Here is a 22,091-nt window from a genome sequence, read left to right on the forward strand (position 1 = left end):
AAATATCGTACCTAAATCTTCTGAAAAATACCCTACTTTCCCAACATTTAGAATAAGGTTATTGCCCTAAAATTCAGTTATAGACACTTAGGAGAGCATTTAAACCATGATATTTTGGCATATGATAGAGAAACATCTTATAAACATTTTCAGTATGTTTTCCTATAAAATAACGATCTCACATGAAATTACTAAAATATCAAATTTTGATTTTCACTTTAAAGTTGGGAGAATACTCTACAGTGACAGGGTATACAATTTTAACCTTTGTTTTGATTATAAATAAAGTATTGATAGAGATATGAGTTGTACAGAATTATACACGTGTGTTTAATCAAATGTAAGTTGTGCAACAATAATGATTAGCTAGATAGTATATTAAGGAACTGTGATTTATGATCTAATTCAATAAGATGTAAATGATATTCAAATATATTAAATAAATGCGAATGTTCAAGATGTGAAATCGGTTAGTTAATTGTTGTATATAGATATTTTACTGTGATTAATGAATTTTTTAACAATTTAAAATTATCAAATTTCAAAATATGCGCAATGAGATAATTTGAGAGTATTTTGAGAACTGAAGACTTATGATTTAGTGTTTTTGAATAAGCACATCAATATAAAGATAGAAAATAAATTGAGATATAATTTTTTTGAAGGTATTATAAGGGTGGAGGTAGTAGGATAAATTTTTAATGTTCTATACTTTCATGGCAAATAATTAAATAGAAGTAAAACTTTGTTTTAAGAATTGAAAATTTTAAATAAAAAAGGAATGTTAGTAATGCTAATTTATTTGATTCCGGGGACACCCCGGTTATCAAATATATTTATTAAAATGGAAAATCTCTCACTTTTCGAAAAAATCGAAACTGCACGGATCTCCGATTCTCGATATGATAATTTATTTGATTCCGGGGACACCCCGGTTATCAAATATATTTATTAGAACGGAAAATCTCTCACTTTTCGAAAAAATCGAAACTGCAAGGATCTCCGATTCTCGATATGATAATTTATTTGATTCCGGGGACACCCCGGTTATCAAATATATTTATTAGAACGGAAAATCTCTCACTTTTCGAAAAAATCGAAACTGCAAGGATCTCCGATTCTCGATATGATAATTTATTTGATTCCGGGGACACCCCGGTTATCAAATATATTTATTAGAACGGAAAATCTCTCACTTTTCGAAAAAATCGAAACTGCAAGGATCTCCGATTCTCGATATGATAATTTATTTGATTCCGGGGGACCCCGGTTATCAAATATATTTATTAGAACGGAAAATCTCTCACTTTTCGAAAAAATCGAAACTGCAAGGATCTCCGATTCTCGATATGATAATTTATTTGATTCCGGGGACACCCCGGTTATCAAATATATTTATTAGAACGGAAAATCTCTCACTTTTCGAAATTTTTTTTAACAAAAATATGGCATTCTTAAATTATAGTTACATGTTATTTCACAATCATTATCATTAAAAAATTCAATTATTCAAGTTGTTTTGTCCCGACGGTTTTTACGGTTATAAAAATGGTTGCGAACTCAATCCATCAGCAAAATGTCGGTTGGGGTGCCCTTCTTGGCCTCCTGAGTACTCACCAAGATACCCCCAGCTCCCGCAAAACACCTCCCTTAGGTGAGCATTAACTGATGACATGAGTTAACAATTCTACAAAATCATCAAGCATGAAGGTTTATGATTTATAAATCAAAATCTCAGAAACTGCTTGACTTTGCAAGTTGCTGTCTTTACCGGTTACTCTGCTGCAATCTCTTTTCTGATTGCAGGCAGAGTTCTGCATCCTGAGGACATTGCCTTGCAGATATGCTTGTAATCACTACGTGAGCAACTTGGTGTTGCAAGTTGCTGTCTTTACCGGTTACTCTGCTGCAATCTCTTTTCTGATTGCAGGCAAAGTTCTGCATCCTGAGGACTTTGCCTTGCAGATATGCTTGTAATCACTACGTGAGCAACTTGGTGTTGCAAGTTGCTGTCTTTACCGGTTAGCTTTTTTTGAAGTTTCTTCGCATCTTATATAAGCTCTAGATCAATATTTATCATCAGAATTTGCATCTCATAAAGCACGATATTAATCAAATAGGCAAATTTCATTCGGAGTCTCTCATTAAATGAGAAACTCCGAATGAGATTTGCTCTAAGGTAATGTACTTGTTATGCTTGGCCTAGAAGCAAGGAGGAAACATGTATATGGTTTGTTTATACTGAAGTTATCTGGAATTCTCTCAATTGAGGATTCAAATCCAGATAACAGCAGTATAAGTTAATATTGTTGTGCACCTCAGGTTGTTTATAGGCCCGAGAACGAGAAAAGAATTTATGGTGTGAATTGGCTCGATATATACCTACGCTCTGTAAAAAATACGTTATATTTTCTTTCATATGAGAAAAATGTTTTTCTTTTTTATAATACTATGTGCTTTGTTACTTCATAAATTGTCTATTTTTCTTATTAAAACCTATTTTTTCCGTGTGATTCGGAATCTACGCATTCAAAAAATGCGTTTTCCGCTCTCAGAACGCGAAAATATGAACTACATGACGAGATAAATCGATTTATTATGTTCCTAAATATTCTCATTTTTCAATCTTGCTCAATACTCAAAAATAAGCAGACTCTCAAATAGAGAACATAAAATAACTCATATTTATCATATTAAAATTTTGAAAAAGTCTCCCGAAAAAATCATATTTCGAAAATTTCGAAAAAAATAAGTACATTTTTCGCCAAAGAAAAAAGAAAAATGTTTTTTTTTTGAATTTTTGATGATAATATGCACTCCTGACGGTCGCAGTGTCTCATTCGGGAGACATTGCCTGTGCATGTCTCCCAGAATGGCATACTGTTCCGCATTCATAACTTGAATGCGGAACTTTGACCGACAAGAGTGCATTGTGCACTCTTGTTGGTCTGCATGTGTCATTCCGGGAGACATTGCCTGTGCATGTCTCCCAGAATGGCATACTGTTCCGCATTCATAACTTGAATGCGGAACTTTGACCGACAAGAGTGCATTGTGCACTCTTGTTGGTCTGCATGTGTCATTCCGGGAGACATTGCCTGTGCATGTCTCCCAGAACGAGACAATTTATTGCAATCAGAATACGATTGCAAAACTTTGACCGACAAGAGTGCATTGTGCACTCTTGTTTGTCATCCACTATGATACTTAGAGAAAATACTTTACTTACATTATTTAAAATATTAATTTCCCTATTTAATATTTATTTATTATTTTTTGTGCTTTATATTCCCTATGGCATGTACTGAACTATTTTATAGACTCTACCGAGCTATCTCCACATATAAACATTTGACAATAACACATATATACTCTCTTCATATTCTAGTCTCATGACATATTATTGCAAAAGCTATATTTATACAGCATACCTCATAAAGTCTCATTATATCCCTATCTAAGCGTTCAAAACCTATTTTCCCCACGTAATCTGATTCTTCAGGCTCCGCTGATTCGATTTCTTTCTGCTGTCAGATCGTGAAAATATGAATCACATAACAAGATAAACACAAATCCAAAATAATAATGTTTTCTTCAAATTGACTCTTCCACGATATTCATATATTTGTTATTAATTCCGTTTTCCCTTACAAATGTATTTAATTTTCTGAATAATACGTATTATAAAATGAATATCTCAAAAACTAAATTAAAAAATTAATACTGGGTAATAACTAGATATATTGTGACTTTTTGAATTCACACACTTTTGGAAAAAATTGAATTTTTCTAAAATGATGTTGTTTGAACATGAACTTAAAGAGTTTTTTTACGTAAAATATCAAGTTGGGTAACTTGTGTTTATCTTGTTATGTGATTCATATTTTCACGATCTGACAGCAGAAATCGAATCAGCGGAGCCTGAAGAATCAGATTACGTGGGGAAAATAGGTTTTGAACGCTTAGATAGGGATATAATGAGACTTTATGAGGTATGCTGTATAAATATAGCTTTTGCAATAATATGTCATGAGACTAGAATATGAAGAGAGTATATATGTGTTATTGTCAAATGTTTATATGTGGAGATAGCTCGGTAGAGTCTATAAAATAGTTCAGTACATGCCATAGGGAATATAAAGCACAAAAAATAATAAATAAATATTAAATAGGGAAATTAATATTTTAAATAATGTAAGTAAAGTATTTTCTCTAAGTATCATAGTGGATGACAAACAAGAGTGCACAATGCACTCTTGTCGGTCAAAGTTTTGCAATCGTATTCTGATTGCAATAAATTGTCTCGTTCTGGGAGACATGCACAGGCAATGTCTCCCGGAATGACACATGCAGACCAACAAGAGTGCACAATGCACTCTTGTCGGTCAAAGTTTTGCAATCGTATTCTGATTGCAATAAATTGTCTCGTTCTGGGAGACATGCACAGGCAATGTCTCCCGGAATGACACATGCAGACCAACAAGAGTGCACAATGCACTCTTGTCGGTCAAAGTTCCGCATTCAAGTTATGAATGCGGAACAGTATGCCATTCTGGGAGACATGCACAGGCAATGTCTCCCGGAATGACACATGCAGACCAACAAGAGTGCACAATGCACTCTTGTCGGTCAAAGTTTTGCAATCGTATTCTGATTGCAATAAATTGTTTCATTCTGGGAGACATGCACAGGCAATGTCTCCCGGAATGACACATGCAGACCAACAAGAGTGCACAATGCACTCTTGTCGGTCAAAGTTCCGCATTCAAGTTATGAATGCGGAACAGTATGCCATTCTGGGAGACATGCACAGGCAATGTCTCCCGGAATGACACATGCAGACCAACAAGAGTGCACAATGCACTCTTGTCGGTCAAAGTTTTGCAATCGTATTCTGATTGCAATAAATTGTTTCATTCTGGGAGACATGCACAGGCAATGTCTCCCGGAATGACACATGCAGACCAACAAGAGTGCACAATGCACTCTTGTCGGTCAAAGTTCCGCATTCAAGTTATGAATGCGGAACAGTATGCCATTCTGGGAGACATGCACAGGCAATGTCTCCCGGAATGACACATGCAGACCAACAAGAGTGAACAATCCGCTTTCTCCTTTGAAATCCAACATTCTAATCACATCTACATTAATAAATTGTTATAAAATACTAATCAAAGATCCAATACAATTCTACTATCTTATTCACACATTACCAATGTTAATACCTCTTATAACTTAAATTATTTCATAAAATTTGTTTTTATATCTTATTATTTTCTCATAATGCTTCTAATACATCTCTAATTTCTTACATTCAAACACCAATATCGTCATACTATCATAAGCACTTAATTTTTTCAAAATTTTAGACTTAAATTTGAGCTACATTTTCATCATCATTTTTAGCCTTAAGCTTCTATAAGGTTATAATACATTATCGTAATATTCTAATATTTATGATTCTTACTACTCAATTCAATATAATCATATAAGTCACTCATAATCAGGAGCATAATTTAAAAATCTATAGCTCATATTTTGACAATTATATATATAGATGATGCATATTGCAATTCCGGTTTCAACACGATCAAATGTCAAACCATGATAAAATATATATCAATTTACAAAATATCGATTAACATTAGAATCCATATCTAATTCCATCAATGCACAAGTTGTAAATGCTTAATTCATCTTTGAGAAACGTGAATAGCACAATTTTATAAGATTATTTGTTGAATATTTAAAATATAAGCCAAATCGAATCTGCTGTATATTACTTTAGTTTATCATTGAATGTTAAATGTGCTCAGATAAATATTTGAGTCAGATATCGCATTTTCTAATTTCAAAATTTATCTCATGAAGTTAGAATTTATTTGATCATACAACATCATATTAGTCAAACTAGAGTTCAATCGCGATTCCAAAATGGAACAATTGCTTGTTTTATCAAAATGTTAAAATATTAATCTAAAAAACTTAATATCTAACCAAAACATTCTAGAAATATCATATATAGGTATATGCAATCTAAATGCACACGAAATACTGAAAATTAAAAAGAATATTTATGAGATTATTAAATCTTATGCATTTCAATGAAGAGTCGATAATTATCATCTATATAGGTTATATATCAACATATGAGTTTTTGGATTGACCACTACTATACTAATGTGATCAAATTAATCTGATTTCTTGAATTTTCATTTGAAGCATTCGCAGTAGTAGGAGTACCTTCATATATTAACATATTAAAAAATTGCGCCCAGATTCGCAGTTTAATCATGATTTTAAGATTGCATTAGATTTCGAAATGCAGAAAAAAATCACTTTAGATTCCCTTCAAACTCTAAGCATAAGCATGTCTCTATATGAGGAAACTATTTGAGCTATTCATTTGGCGGCCCAAAAACTCATGTTGCCTGAGCGCAGAAAATACCAATTTTTGGACCCTGGGTAGGGGGTCATGCATGTTTTCTAAATGTTGGAAAAGTAGGGTATTCCTAAAAAAGGTACTGTTCTTCAATACTTATATACTTTAAGTGAAATTTTTAATAAAAAGTATTAAGATAATATACAATTAATTTTAATCATAAGTTGTAATAGAATCAATGAATGCTTGGAATACTGATTCATCTGGATTGAAATCAGGATCAATTGTTTTGATAATTTCCTTTAATGAAGAATCATTCACGTAAAATCCACATTCCTTTGCCTTCATAATCATTTCTTCTGTTCCGTATTTCACTTCTTCATAAGTTTTATCACAAATTGATGATAATTTCTTTTTATAGGCTTCGTACTGTTTATATTCGGAATCATTAAGGTATGTTTTTGCGATGTCCTCCATACGTTTCTCAAGATCAACTGGTTTGATTCTTTCTTTGTATTCTCCTTTCCAACATTCAAAAATTAAGCCTGCAATTTCCTTGTTGAAACCATCTTTTGTGAATTTTTCATCGACTAGAATTTCATCATCTCTCAATCCGCCTTGAATCATTTCTTTAATAATAGGTTTGACATATTCAGCGGCGATTCTCCTTTGTTCTTCTATTTCTTCTTTACTAGCACCATCCATTTCCTGGATTTCCTCATAATCTTTAAGACTTTTATATGCATCGCGGGTTTTTGAAGTAATATTCTCTTTGTAGAATTCAATAAAATATTTGAGACCTTCTTCAGTAGTAAATGCCTTCTCAAATGGGTAGTTTCCTGTAATTACGTTGAACATTACTCCACCAAATGAAAAAACATCCGATGCGCACTTTCTTATGGTTTTGTATATCTCTGGAGCTGTAAAAGGAACTGTACCATGACTTGTTGATATTGACAAAGAATATCTGTCGGTAGAATCATCCCAATCAATGATATGAGGAATAAAATCGCCATCAATAATAATGTTGTCTGGTTTAAGGTCACGATGCTTAACGTTCTTTTCCTTCATTAGAGTTAATTGGAAAATTAGTGCAGAAAAATTTCCAATGCGTACAGCGTTTTGATGTGTTTTCTTTTGGGAATACTTCTAATAATTTCACCTAAAGTATTTCCTGGAATATAATCCATCAGCATCCATTCAAATCTTTGGCCACTGTGGCGCCTCGAATTATCATAGTAACAAGGTGTTAGATGAAATTGAAATTCCAGCATTGCCTTAAATAAATTATTGATATCTGTTCCACTTTTGTTGAATAATTTTTTAAGGATTTTGTACTGGTCATTGTGCTTCAAAATCCAGCAACATCCATTGCCACCTGCACGATAATTCCATATGGGCTCTGCCCGACTATCATACCATGTATCTGTTTTCAACATTTGATTTAGGCAAATTTTTCAAAAAAAAAATTACATCACCTCACATGGATCTTTTTTGACTTATGCCAAGATGGCATACAAATTATCAGAAACTATAGTTACTTTTCAATGAGTAGATCTTGCTCTGGATTTATGAACACACCAACATGCAATGCAACATTTATTGATTTTGTTAGAGAATAAATTCCTATTATTTTTCTGAATAAACATAATGACACAGCCGAAAATAAGATAACTTACTACTTTCTGACATGCTCTCAAAAATAGGAATTTGAGAATGTGTCAGGAAAAAGGGGGGAACTTCGTCGACAACAAAGGTATCGACCAAAATTGTTCCCATTATGCTTGACATATGAAGTATAGTAATAGTGTGTATGGACTCATAGAATGACTTTCGTTTGATTTCGAGATATATTATCATCTTCTAAAATATCCATACTTTACTTGATAACTCATATGTATTATCGTATTATGAAAATTAAACGAAAAATATGGCTCAAGACGAGCAAAATTCGATGCTAAAAAAGTAAATTGTTTAATGATTAGGGTGCTTTCAGGTATTTTTCTGAAGAAACACTTTATTCGTTTTTCTTTCTACATCTGTATATAAAACATGCACAAATAAGGATTTATAATTAAAAATATTATTCGAATTGGGTAATTAAATCGTTAGATCTTAGATTTTATTAATCGTTTCTTCTTAAAATGAGACTGTGGTAATGGGAACTGTGTATGAGAGTTGAAGTATTGTTAAATTGCGCGAAATGTTGATAAGTTTCAAAAACAATTTGTAGTATGTTCAAGTATATTAGAATTTAATAATATGTGATAACATCGACTGCAAATAATTGATTTTAAGTGATTGATGAAAATCGATATCAATATTTAAAATTTTCGAGGTTTTTTTGACTGATAGCAATTGCTTTGGACATCTAGAATGAAGTTCTCCTTGGTGAGTTTCTCCAAATTTTTTCCATTTTAGAAAAAGCCTATGCAATTTTCTAGAAAATGATAACGTTTTTTTCAATTCTCGATTTTTTTGGAAAAATGAGGTTAATTTTTTTTGAAAATTTATAATTTAGAGAGAAATAAACCATTTTCATTGTGTTATAAATCGATAAAACCTTTTTATTTTTGTATTCTATAATATTTCTACTAAAATATATCACTTATACAGCAAAATCATATAACTATTTTTCAAAGATATAGAAAAGAAGAATATATTCCTAAATTATAAATCAGTCATAGTTTACTATCAAAAATAATATATTATTATATATAGATAACCATCCATTGTTAGTAATTTAAAATTATTTCTGGTTCAAATTAAGGATTATCTTCACATGTTTAGAAAATATTGTAAACATCTAGAAAACAATCAATAATATCATGATTTTATTAACAGATGAGTTCAAGATATATATTGTGATTTGATTTTCGATAATAAATCTGAATCAAATGTATATTAAACTCGCACATTTAGTCTTCTTATCATAATAATGTTATTAGTTAGTGACTATGGCTAAAAAATAAGCAACATTAGATCTGTATCTCATAATCAAACGGAAGTTAAGCTAAGATATTTGAGATTTTATCACCTGGTAGTATGCATGATACTATACCAGAATGACTAGTCAATCTGTTGTTTTAATAACGTTTTAAATTTTTTATGCCAAAATAGTACTCTGGCTATCATTGGTAATACGTAAGGTTGCTACTGTTGTAATATTTCGAAAAAATAAAGGTATCAAATTTAATGCAAGATATGATGAGTTGAACATCGAATAATTGGGTTTTTGTAATACTAATCTTCTCTAGTCCCTAGTATATCATTGTTTCATACTAATAACGTGGATCAATTCCGTTTCAATGATCAGATAAAGCAGAAACAATATACTCAGGTGCCACTTTTTTGGTCTAAAAAATGAGTTCCCCCCTTTTGTCAGGAAGTGGTAAATACTCTTTTAAAAACGTCTCGATTTTGAGGGATCTGGGGGCCATTTTGCAAAATTTTTATTGTCTTATACCCAGTTGAAGTTATTTAAAAATGATATCCTGAGTAAAAAAAAAATACAATTAAATAAGAATAGATATAAAGAATTTTTATTCGTCAAAATCTTGGAGTGTCTGAAGAGTTGCATCTTCAGCGACTTCATCAGCTCTATTTCCAAACATATTTGGTATTTTCTTGCTGCAGCCAGGTACATCAAGAAGAATCTTCAACAGTTGGTTATTTCCTGCTCTAGATGCAAGGAAAACAGGCGATTCTCCTTTTTCATCTGTGCAATTTACGTTGCATTTAGAATCAATGCAGAATTTAACAACTCTTATCTCATTCTGTTCTGATGCACGACATAAACAAATATTCAATTCGGAGTTGTAGAATGCCTGAGCGATTTTTGGTCGAATGTAATTGAACAAATCAATTCTCTTGAAATAAGTTGCGACTCTGAGGCATTTTTCGAAGTCATAACCACGAGATAAGAAGTATTGTATCGATTTCATGTTTCCACCGGCAACAGCGAACATCATCGGAGAAGAAAATTGTATTTTATGTGATAATATCCAGTCAACGATCTTTGTTGAGCCAAAGAAGGCTGGAAAGTCAATATATGATGGTGTCATCTTCAAGAATTGGCATGGAATAAACAAAATGTCATCAACAAATCCTTCCAAATCTATTTTTTCTTGATTTACGTGCCTTTCGAAAGAATTGACATCATCTTTCATTATACTGTAGGCAATATGTGTCTTTTCAACACCAATTTCTGTAAGTTCTTTTAATTTCGAAAAATCATTTTCGCTAAGTTCGGAAAATCTGTCTTGATATGGGTGTAAACACCTCTCTGTAAGTCGAAGATCAGGAATCATCTCGTTTAACTTCTTTGTAAAGCGTTGATCCGTAGATGTAATTTCTGGTAAAAAGAATAAAGCGGCAAGGAATAAAAAGTTTGGTCTGGAGGCATCTATTTCTTTCATTGATGCTGTAATTGACTGAATTTTGACAAGTTTAGCATTCAAAAGCATTCTTAGAAAGTGAAATTTCGTAATAACAACATCTGGATTGTATTCTGGTGTGAATTCGAAGCATACTTTAATTATCTCGGCTGGAAGAGCTCCAATTGCATTCCTTTTGCTTTCTCCAGCTAAAATTTTTGAAATTAATTCAACATAAAGTGGTAATTCCAGGAAACGGAGTTGAATCGTATTTAATAGAGTCTTGCATAAAATTGGTAATGATTCTTGTGTCTTGGCAAAGGTTGAACTTATGATATATTTGGCAATATGTTTCAAATTTGATTCATTGAGGTCTGAAAACCATGAATTAAGCTCCATTATACTTTTTTGTTTTAGGGTTAATTGAACATCTTCACGAAATCCATTTGGAGTATCAATTGCGTAGAGCATTTTTCGGAATAAAGAAAAATTGATCGAATTTCAAAAAGAAAATACGGATGTCTAGAGGTAAGTAAAAGAGATAGATAATTAATAGGGAAAGTTCATGTTCAAAAAAGCCCGTAGCGATTATTTTTCATACAAATATTTGACTTGTCAGATAATATCGGAAATGAGGAAAATAGGAGATGGAATTTATTACTAATGTTATTTAAATTTATAGAAATATTTCTGGAAATCGGTCATAGTGTAATGGTTATCATGTAAGATTGTCGTTCTTTTGATCCGGGTTCGATTCCCGGTGACCGAGCTTTTTTATTATTTTTTTATGCAGTGCTTAAAGGTACATCTTCAATTTTTTGCATTGCAAAGTTGATCAATGGCTTTTTAAAGTCGTACATTCTTAAAAACTGACTGTTATCATATGCTAAAAATTTGAAAAAATAATTTTTATTAAATAATATAACAAATATTTCAAATAAAATTAATAAAATACAAGTAATTTGTAGGGCTTACATTTTTGCATCATTCATGAGACAATAAAGATTCATGAGTATTAATGAAAATGTAATTTTATGTTAAATAAACAATTACGCTGATGAAACAGATGATAAATCCTTGTCTGAGAAGTTTTCTGCATTTGCAATCGTTGGTTGTTGATGATCAAAATTTGATGAATGTTGTGGTGGAACTAAAGCATCTTGTGGAACTTGAGTTGGTTCGGTTGGTTCGGGTAAAGCATTTGGATTAGCATATTTTGCTGCAGAGTCTTGGTTGTCAGCTTCTTTGCACATTATGATATTTTTTGACAATTTGTATCGTCGTAAACGTTTCAAAAACGCTCTTTACAAGGTATAGTTTTTAAAACGGAAATAGCCATATCTCTGTTTAATTTAGAGTTTTCAGTGAATGAAATCGAGTTTTCACATCAATATTCAGTCAAAATTGTGAAAATATATTCAAGATTGTGTTCAGCGAACACTTATATATGTAAATACTCTTATTTTATCTTTTGAATGTAATTCTTAGAGGTAATAATATTCATCTTGATATTAAAGAATCACACAAATAAATATCGCAGTAATGATTGTAATGATTCGTTTCTCATTAAGAAACTCTATTAAGTAATAATCCCTTATTAATCAAGAAGCTCCAATCTGAGAAGAGTGGTAAAAATTTAGGAAAATTTGAGCAATTAAATAAAAAAAATATAAAACCATATAGACAAATAAGAAACACTTCAAGTAGATAAAACAAACAAATAACATATTTTACAAAACAAAAAATATATAAACATATAAATTTCCATTTTCATGAAATTGTTGAATTTGGTGGTGGAGAGAATGAAGGCATAACAGGAGAAACTAATGCAGGATATCCTATTGGCAAATCGCAAGCTTGAACAATCAAATTTCTCATTGTGTGGTCGTCCTCTTGAATTGATAGTCTTTCGCTGTTATCTTCGCCAAAGAATATCTGTTCAACTGCTTCACTTGCCCAATATGACCTTACAAACTCTTTTTGCACAGACAAAACGTCCCAAACAACTTCAGTCAGTCTAAAGAACAAAACGAAACGGCCATCGGCTTTATCTTCAAATGCGACCAAGTCTTTTCTTTCTTGCATGAATGCTTCACTAAATTCTGTACTTTGTGCAGGAGCAACGAAGTATCTGAGGCTTGTATCTGATATAAATGCTCTGCATGACTCGGTTGTGTCTGTTTCTGGTCCTAATGACATGGAACATAATGATAAATACAAAACGATGTTTCTGGCAGCATTTTGGATGATTGGCTCTGGATGGCCATGGAAAACTCTAAATAATTTGTCCCTGTCAATTGCGTCGTTTGTAAAGATTGATTCCATAAAATTCTTTTCTAACCATTTTAATGACTTTTTCATGGAATCGTCGACATTAATCTCGACAACAGTTATGGCTAATTGGAAATCAATGTCCAATTCCCCGTCTAATTCAAAGGGAGGCAACTTATTTTCGACAATGAAAGGTTTTGCACTGACAGCGAAGGCCAAGAATGACCAGAAACGCATTTCATCAACTGTTAGACTTATAAATGCATCCGAACTCTTAATTTTTGTTACATTATATTGCCATAAAATAACTCCAGTGGCTCTTGTCTTCCAATCCGTAATCATATACATGCAGCTTGATGTAATATTAGGAACTCCATCCTTGTAACTGGAAATATCATCTTTAAGCTTTGCAATTTCGCCTAGATGACAAATTGTTTCATCATTGTACTCCAAACCTCTTAATTGGAACAGAACTGAGTTTGGTTCGATACTTATTATATGCACAAATGCCGCCAAAGGCTCGCTAAGGAACAAATAAAAAGAATTTGAGCTAACAATGCCCAAACGGCCGGATCTGACCAAACCGTAAAGGGAAAAAACAAGGGATTGAGTCATTGAAGTGTAAACTGGAGTTTCTATGGGATGTTCCGTTCGATGTTGGAGATAATTCCTTGCAATATCGATATTTCGGTTCTCCAACACTTGGTTCCAGAACGAATTTGGTCGGGGAGGGAATGGCAAAAGAATGTAAGGGAATTTTGATGGAATATGGTAAGGAGCACCAGTAACGAAGCTCCAGATGAAAGCTATAGTTGTAACTGACCTATCTGCAAACGGTACAGACATAATTATTAAAGTCACAAAGTATAATGTAATTTTTTCTAAAATTGTATCGCCGGAGAAGTGATCTAGTATCTGATAAACAGCCGGAAGTCTGGATCTACTCCAGAAATCTGTAACTGATATCACAGAAACCAATTTCTGCAAAACCATCATTGAATAAAAAATTCCAAAGGTTCTATCGGTCAAATTAAGTTCTATTTCGTAGAATATTTTTTCAATGAGCAGGGCCAACGCAAAAATGTGAGGTTCCGTGAAAGACTTATTTATGCACATTATTAGGATGAATCCTGTCAATATGAAGTTGGCGGGATTGATGGACAATGTCAGTCCCAAAACCATTGGACAGATGAAGCAAGGTGTCAAAAATCTTATGAAATTAACCGTATTTGAAGTGAACGGAATAAATCTTGTCGTAAAGAAGATATATCGGTTAATTGCGCATCCGTATGGCCAAAGTATATCGAATACGCCTAAAAATGTCATGGAAAATATATATAATACTGATTCAGTCGAAAAAGTGGTTGAAGCGCCTGTATAACAGCCGATATAAGCTACAACACCCATACATAGTATGAAAACAACTGAAATAAGCGATCTCCATGAGAGTTTGAAACAAATTCTTGTCGGAATTTGTAAAATTACTACAATTATTGCGCACGACAAGCTAAGTGTTAATCTGCTATAATTAGCTGATAAAATACCAGTAATAATTGCATATAAAATGGCAGATCTAATAAATAAAATTAATGCATTGCCACAGCTTGTAACTCCGCAATGACCGAACAGATACCTTGATGCCCATTCCAATATCCAGGTCAGCATCGTAATCGGGTGGCCAATAAATAAATATGTCCATAATGGGAACAAATAAAGGCCGTAAACGAAGAAATAGTATAGCCAATGTATGAATTCTGTTATATTCTCTTGAATGGCCGAATCTTTTAATAAATCTGGAAATAATTTATTTGATTGAATAAATTGCAAAATTCCGACAACACAAGCTATTGAAGCTGGTCTGGTAATTCCTGTGTATATGTCTCCTGTCGTTGTTGAGTAATAATCGACTTCTGGTGGATGCAAAGTGCTGTACAAAGCTGGCCCGAAAACAAAGCAAAGCCAGATCTTCCCTGGTAATGGAAGTGTCTTCATATGCATCGGACACAGTACATTCATAAGAAAATTTACGCAAAATGCAATAATTACGTAGAAAAAGGAAGTATTTCCGCCAAATAAAGAATCTAAGCTATCTCTTGTAAAAGGTAATGTAAATTGATGGCCGCATATGATTAAAACGTCTTTCTTTTCGTTTTCTGATGAAGTATCTGCTTCAGAAACTTGATTTTCTGATTCTGTAACAATTTTTATGAAATTTATAACGACATTTGGTTCAAAACCTCTGTCAATAAGATCAGAAAAGATGTTTTCGGTAATAGGACCGTCGTATGGGATATCATTTCTTAAATCCCATAATTCTTGAGGGATTCCTTCTGGAGGAGTATTGCTAGACAGCTGCGCTTTTCTGGTGATAGTTGTATTTTCTGTGTTTTGTTGTTTTTTTGGTATAATTTGGGTATGATTTACTATTAATGTTAAAATTACTAAGGTTATTTTGATTGCGAATATGAAAAGTGATAATACTATCGAAAATTGGATAGATTGTGTCCAAGTAAAATCATAAAATGCAGGAATCAAATATACTAAAATTAAAAGGATGAAAACTATCATTCTGATAATATTAGTTGCAATATTATTAGAAATGGCTAGCCCTGAACAAAAGGAGATGAGCCAGCGCCGATGTCCATCCCCTATTGTCATCAAAAACTTAACTTTAATAAAAACTTGATAATCGTAAATTAGAAATTGAGAGTTAATAAAAATTTATTATCGGCAAAATAATCATATAATAAAATTATTTGGAAAATCCTAAAAATATTCTCCTTCCGTCAAAAAAATTGAGAGAAATTGTGTTCGTCATTTAAGTTGATATTTGCATATCTGTGATTATTGATATATGAAGACATTACATTTCATATTTTTGCAACGGTTTTTTTGAATAAACTTTATTCAGTAGAAATAAATGCCATCCGATTTTATTCTAAGGCAATTTTTGAAACTGGAGCAAGACGAAGCTTGCATAGATATAAGTGCTTCAGCCTTTTCTATTTTGCAGTTTTATTTTATGTAATTAAGAAGATATTACTAGCCATACTCAACTTTATCTAGCTAGATGCTTTGAAAGCTAGTAAATTAAAACTAATTTGCAGCTTATTGAAATTCTTGCGCCATGCTTCATGATGTATTAGATTTGTTAATTTTATTTTCCATAATTCTTTAATAAAATTTGTAAATATAATATATTAGATTTGTAAAGTTAAGCTCTATCATTTTCATATTTATTTTATTGGATTTATTTTCATATTTATCATTGATTTATAGGATTCTTTTTCTTATAATATTTAATATTGCTTTATTGAGTTCTATTTATTATATCAAATGTTCTCTTGATCACGGGGCCAACATCTTCAAGTGGGCCAAAGCATACGAAACACAAAAACTCTTCATTGCCTGATTAAAGTCTTTCATAATTGTTTTATATTGTTTTAATCAAACTAGACATAAATTGCCAAGTTGGCGAGTTTATATATATATATGTTGAAAGAAAACATAGTTGCATCATTGCGAATCCGAGCACGTGGGCGTCAAAAAGTGCTCGCCGAGCTCACCATAAAAAATCGAGATCTATAGGTTTTTCTTCTTTTTTAGCGCTCTCATCTGCATACTCAGCAGCACTTTTTCCATCATTATCCTTTTCATTGATATTCGCACCATGTGAAATAAGAAGTTCGGCTATTTCTTTACTATTTGTACAAGCTGCTTCATGAAGTGCAGTTTTTCCGTTTTTATCTTTTTCATTGATATTTATGCCATGTGAAATAAGAAGTTTGGCTATTCCTTTATTGTTTTCATGGATTGCAATATGAAGAGCAGTGCAGCCATCTTTATCTTTTTCGTTGATATTTGCACCATTCGAAAGAAGAAGTTCGGTTGTTTCTTTTTGAACCCAGCCATATTTTCTTGCTGCTTCATGAAGTGCAGTTCTTCCGCCATTGTCTTTTTCATTGACATTTATACCATGTGAAATAAGAAGTTCGGCTGTTTCTTTTTTATTTGCATAGGCTGCTTTATGAAGTGCAGTTTTTCCGTCATTATCTTTTTCATTGATATTTATGCCATGTGAAATAAGAAATTCAGCTGTTTCTTTACTATTTTTATAGGCTGCTTTATGAAGTGCAGTTTTTCCGTCATTATCTTTTTCATTGATATTTATGCCATGTGAAATAAGAAATTCAGCTGTTTCTTTACTATTTTTATAGGCTGCTTCATGAAGTGCGGTTTTTCCGTTATTATCTTTTTCATTGATATTTATACCATGTGAAATAAGAAGTTCGGCTGTTTCTTTTTTATTTGCATAGGCTGCTTTATGAAGTGCAGTTTTTCCGTTATTATCTTTTTCATTGATATTTATACCATGTGAAATAAGAAATTCGGCTGTTTCTTTACAATCTTGAAGTGCTGCATAATGAAGTGCGGTTTGCCCATATCCTTCTTTTTCATTGATATTCGCACCATGTGATATAAGAAGCTCGGCGGTTTCTTTACTATTATTTTCTGCTGCAACATGAAGAGCAGTTTTTCCATGTTTATCTTTTTCATTGATATTTGCACCATGTAAAATAAGAAGTTCAGCTGTTTCTTTACTATTTTATAGGCTGCTTCATGAAGTGCGGTTTTTCCGTCATTATCTATTTCATTGATATTTATACCATGTGAAATAAGAAATTCGGCTGCTTCCTTAGAATTTTCATAGGCTGCATTATGAAGAGCGGTTGATTTAAGATAATCTCTTGCCATGATGTCAGCACCAAGTGATAAGAAATATTCGCAAATGGATGGAATATTGAAACATGCTGAATAAACAAAACATGTGTTAATATCATTAGTTAGATCGAAATAAACTAAAAATGATTCAAGGTTTTTATGATCTATGCAATGATATAAACGTATATATATATCTATATTGTATTCATTCATCAAGAATGTAACAAAATCAATATTGTGTGAAATAATTGCATACTTCATGCAATCTTTATCTGGTTTGTGATGTTTCAAACATTCACTCATAATCTCTGGATTTCCTCCTAGAAATGAACTTATTAGACATTTATAAGTTATTTCTGAGTTAAATTTTGTTCTTAATAACTTGAAACAGTCAACAGCTCCATGGTAGCAGCATAATTCAAGTAATGTAGATTGTTTCATCTCATGTGGATATAAACTGCTTACAAGTTTTTGATCTTTATCAAATCCTTCTCTTTCGGTGAATGAAATGAATCTTTCTAAATCATTATACATAATTGCTCTGTAAATTGTATCTTCTGTATGAATATCAAGATTTTTTGATTTAATTTTTTCGAAATCATCAAATTTGTTTAATTTAATTCCATATTCTTTGTAAAACAATAAGTTTGAAATAAATCAACATTTCTGACCTCCAGGATATGATAATCATCTGAAATGAGTTTCGCAAGATATAAATATGACTTTGTATAACGATTATTATACGGAATGATATCAAAAATATCTTTTATTAAAATTTGCGGAAGACGCTTCTCTGAATCAATCAATTCTGTTTGTATCATTTTGTAAATCTTGTTTAATTCTTCTTCTTTTTCCGTTTTCAGTTGATACAATGCATTATATGAATCGATATAGTATTTAAACTTATCTCGCACTTCACCGTATTTGTTTGGATGAATGTCTTGATCAGACATTAAAAATTTTTTAAAAGGACAAATTTGTATTTTACCATAAATAATATCTTTAATATTCATTAAGGATACCCTTACGTGTCAGATTTTTTGCGCATACGAAGAAGTCATGCTAGACATGAGCTATAAACCTGAAATTTTAGCAACATATTTAAAACTTTTTAAACTACAATACACTTTAATATTCAAGAACAAAAATATTCTTTTTAGAAATTACATAATTATTTTATGTGAAATCTATATAAAAACATATTTTGCGAGCGTAACTTTTTTCTTTATAAGCACCTTATATGACTGATAAACTGTGAAGGCACATAATTGTTAATTCATAGAGTTGATATGTTTCCAAAATTGAGAGGAAATTTGAAAATTGAATACCCTTTCAATTCAATTTTCAAAAGATATCAGCTCCTTCAATAATTGAAGGACGATTTTGATCATTTGCTCTTAAAACAAGTATGCCATGGAGAAAAAAGTTACGCTCGCAAATCTGAAATATAACTATCATATAAAAAAATTAAATTTCTAATTTTTTACTCTATAGATATTATTGGCCACTTGTGTAATGCATAAAAGTTTATGTCATATGCATACATTTGGAAGTATGGGAGACGAGGGAAATTACTTCTATGAGGCACTAGGATTTTTAAAAATTTCTCTATCGGACTCACCATTCAATTTCTCGAAAATTAAAAAAAATCAATAATAGCTAAAATGTATTATGCATAACAAATTTTAATGTTACACGGTATTTTTTGAACTTCATGACATGAATTTTCTTTATATTATTTTTTTTTGGATTTTCTATGATTTATGCGATAAGCTGGAACAACATTGTAAGTGCAATGATATCATTTATAGAGAAATCTAAAACTTCAGCATTCAGAACTCGCAACCACAAAAATATTCATTTGCTAAGTAAGTAAAGTTGATTAAGTTCGACACTTAGCTTTTATACGTAAAACCAAGTGTGTATTGTTATTTCTTGTTAAATTATTGAGAAAAAAATAAATTGTAAGAGAAACGATACTGATTATTGAAATAATATTGAGGGTAGCTGCAGATTTCTTCATTAACATGCCGGAAATTTGTTAATCTTGGTTTTCTATCATAAAATCTGTCGAAGAATCTAAAAACGGAGATATGAAATAGAGATCATGTAAATCTAGAGTATCCTGTCAGAAAAATAGACTAAGCATGTAACCCTTTTTTGGTCATAAACACTTTTTACCACTTAGTCATACAGATGATCATTAAATTTAAACGAGCACTTTTTGTCAGAATTTATTCTTTTACAAAGACAGAAGATTTTAGTATTATTTAATATTAGTGCTGTAGCAAAATTCAAAAAACGGTGAAAATTCAGTGAATTTGTGAATTCACATTTTTTTTCGACATTTTTCTTGATATATCCATGCACATTAAGAACACAGCTTTGATACGCTTAAAAAAGCATATTTCATATGAAATTGTTAAAGAAATAAACAATTTATATAAAAATTGCACTTATGGGCAGTTTAGATATATAATTTATATATAACATATATACAAATCCATAGACAAAGTGCAATAACTACAATGTTGTAGAAAATTACAGCAGAAATACTGACTTTTTGAAGGATAATAAGAATTCTTCTAAATGTTGTATTTTTATAATTTGATTGATTTTTTTTACTATTTCATTAATCTTTTATGAATAATAATTATTTTTAATATATGTGCTATTAAAATTTCAAATTTTGACTAATATATCTAAGTTATCTGAACGAAACATTTAGAAAATATCATACTTACATTGAAATAGCAAGTAGAGCATATTAATAGCAAGTTTCTTGGCTTTATATCTATCATCTATTGTTGTTTGATCAAACAAAATTCACTCTATTATATGGTGTCAATTAATTAAAACAATTTTTAATAGTTATTTATTTAGTGCGAATAAGTGCAAACTCATAAATGAATAACTTAATAGTAGAAATGAATTATCTGATATAAATCTCACATTTTGTCCATCAGAAATACTTTAATTGCATACGCATAACTATTAGTAATACGTCTGGAGTGTCAATTAATAACAATCCCACAACAAGTAAAATTCAGATTTTTATTAAACTTATTTTTTCCTAAAAGTTTTTCTCAAATTACTATATATACATATGTGGATAAAATAATAGTAATATTGTAAAAAATTAGATAATTTTTTTTATTTGAGAACCTCTCAAAAGTTCATTCAATTTATCAATTGTTTCAGTTTGATGTATATTCATTTCTGGAGCCTAAAACTTTAGCAATCATGACAATATCATATTCTCTTTCTAACTACGCAATGTAAGGGTATCCTTAAGAGAAAAAAAAATACTATGTGAACTTGGAAAAAAAACTATGCCAACTTTGGCAAAGGTACCGACACTCTCTCCCAACCAAAATTTTGGCCTAAAACTCCAGATACGGACTATCCATATTATGTATATGTGGAATACATAGTTTGGAGAAAATCGGTCAATACTATCTTGAGTTATATTATCATACAGAATTATCGTGAAAAATCTCTTAAATGCCACTGCAAAATAATCAAGTGCAAGTATTATATCAGTTTTATATCATAAAACGAATTGTATATCAATACAATGTCCACAATTTGATTCAATTTACAATATTGGTATAAGGTTGAAGCTTACTTTATCACGCACGTAGTACTAACAAGTTCGGGTATCTCATGTACCAACTACAATTTTAACATTGCGTGTTAAAACTTCTAATATGAAATTAAATAGACTAAAAACCTGTTTTATACTCTTTTATCGATGTATTTTACTGATTTATCTCATGGTTGTAAACATTGTAATACATTTGTTTTACAATTACACATAATTTGGTTTGATATTTGTGATCAAATCTATATTTTAAAAATAATGGTACTATTAATCATATTATATGATATGAAACAAAATTAAGATACTCATTCTGTTCAATGTCAGAGTTGAAAATTCAAAAAAAAAATATATATATATATAATATTTGAATTTTCATATGAAAAAATAGATTTTGAATATTTTTTGGAAAACCGATTTGCTTTATTATTATCCAAACTTTGAAGTTCAATCATTTTGAAGTGGAAAAACACATTTTTTTTGATTCTGATATTAATTTTTTTTATTCTTCAACTTAAAGTTCACAAAATCTCAGCCATGATGATAAAAATATGCACTATACAAATTTCATGTTAATTCAACAAGTTAAAAAAAATATACATCTAAGTGCATTCGTAAATGTTTCGTAATCTATAGATTGCGTACATTAGTGTTATGAAAAATTAGGAATTATGAGATATTCAAATTAGAATATATGAAGAGCCTTGTAAAGAAAATATTCTCATGGCAATGATATATA

General features: G+C 31.0%; 6 protein-coding genes and 1 non-coding gene across 7 annotated transcripts, besides 2 other annotated features; 1 reads left to right on the forward strand and 6 right to left on the reverse strand.

Annotated features, from left to right (window-relative positions):
- Positions 1-2,108: 2,108 nt before the first annotated feature.
- Positions 2,109-2,802: a mobile genetic element.
- A 3,793-nt stretch (positions 2,803-6,595) lies between these two features.
- Positions 6,596-7,831, reverse strand: TVAGG3_0883120 (protein serine/threonine kinase protein; the record flags this gene model as incomplete). Its single annotated transcript, XM_001316631.2, has 1 exon — positions 6,596-7,453. One exon carries the CDS (start codon positions 7,451-7,453, stop codon positions 6,596-6,598), a length of 858 nt encoding a protein of 285 aa, XP_001316666.1.
- Positions 7,832-9,818: 1,987 nt separating this feature from the next.
- TVAGG3_0883130 (spectrin binding) lies at positions 9,819-11,355 on the reverse strand (the record flags this gene model as incomplete). Its single annotated transcript, XM_001316630.1, has 1 exon — positions 9,925-11,229. The coding sequence occupies one exon, from the start codon at positions 11,227-11,229 to the stop codon at positions 9,925-9,927; it is 1,305 nt and encodes a 434-aa protein (XP_001316665.1).
- A 100-nt stretch (positions 11,356-11,455) lies between these two features.
- TVAGG3_0883140 lies at positions 11,456-11,527 on the forward strand. Its single transcript has one exon. It is a non-coding gene; the product is annotated as a tRNA-Asp (tRNA).
- A 280-nt stretch (positions 11,528-11,807) lies between these two features.
- TVAGG3_0883150 (uncharacterized protein) lies at positions 11,808-12,011 on the reverse strand (the record flags this gene model as incomplete). Its single annotated transcript, XM_001316629.1, has 1 exon — positions 11,808-12,011. The coding sequence occupies one exon, from the start codon at positions 12,009-12,011 to the stop codon at positions 11,808-11,810; it is 204 nt and encodes a 67-aa protein (XP_001316664.1).
- A 509-nt stretch (positions 12,012-12,520) lies between these two features.
- TVAGG3_0883160 (pecanex family) lies at positions 12,521-15,704 on the reverse strand (the record flags this gene model as incomplete). The annotated part of the gene is made up of 1 exon (XM_001316628.1): positions 12,529-15,597. The coding sequence occupies one exon, from the start codon at positions 15,595-15,597 to the stop codon at positions 12,529-12,531; it is 3,069 nt and encodes a 1,022-aa protein (XP_001316663.1).
- Positions 15,705-17,394: 1,690 nt separating this feature from the next.
- On the reverse strand, positions 17,395-18,285 carry TVAGG3_0883170 (protein of unknown function (DUF3447); the record flags this gene model as incomplete). The annotated part of the gene is made up of 1 exon (XM_001316627.1): positions 17,395-18,285. The coding sequence occupies one exon, from the start codon at positions 18,283-18,285 to the stop codon at positions 17,395-17,397; it is 891 nt and encodes a 296-aa protein (XP_001316662.1).
- Positions 18,286-18,305: 20 nt separating this feature from the next.
- Positions 18,306-18,704, reverse strand: TVAGG3_0883180 (protein of unknown function (DUF3447); the record flags this gene model as incomplete). The annotated part of the gene is made up of 1 exon (XM_001316626.1): positions 18,363-18,704. One exon carries the CDS (start codon positions 18,702-18,704, stop codon positions 18,363-18,365), a length of 342 nt encoding a protein of 113 aa, XP_001316661.1.
- A 63-nt stretch (positions 18,705-18,767) lies between these two features.
- Positions 18,768-21,670: a mobile genetic element.
- Positions 21,671-22,091: the final 421 nt, after the last annotated feature.

This window comes from Trichomonas vaginalis, chromosome VI (genome assembly GCF_026262505.1).
Source record: "Trichomonas vaginalis G3 chromosome VI, whole genome shotgun sequence".
Taxonomy (NCBI): Eukaryota; Parabasalia; order Trichomonadida; family Trichomonadidae; genus Trichomonas; species Trichomonas vaginalis.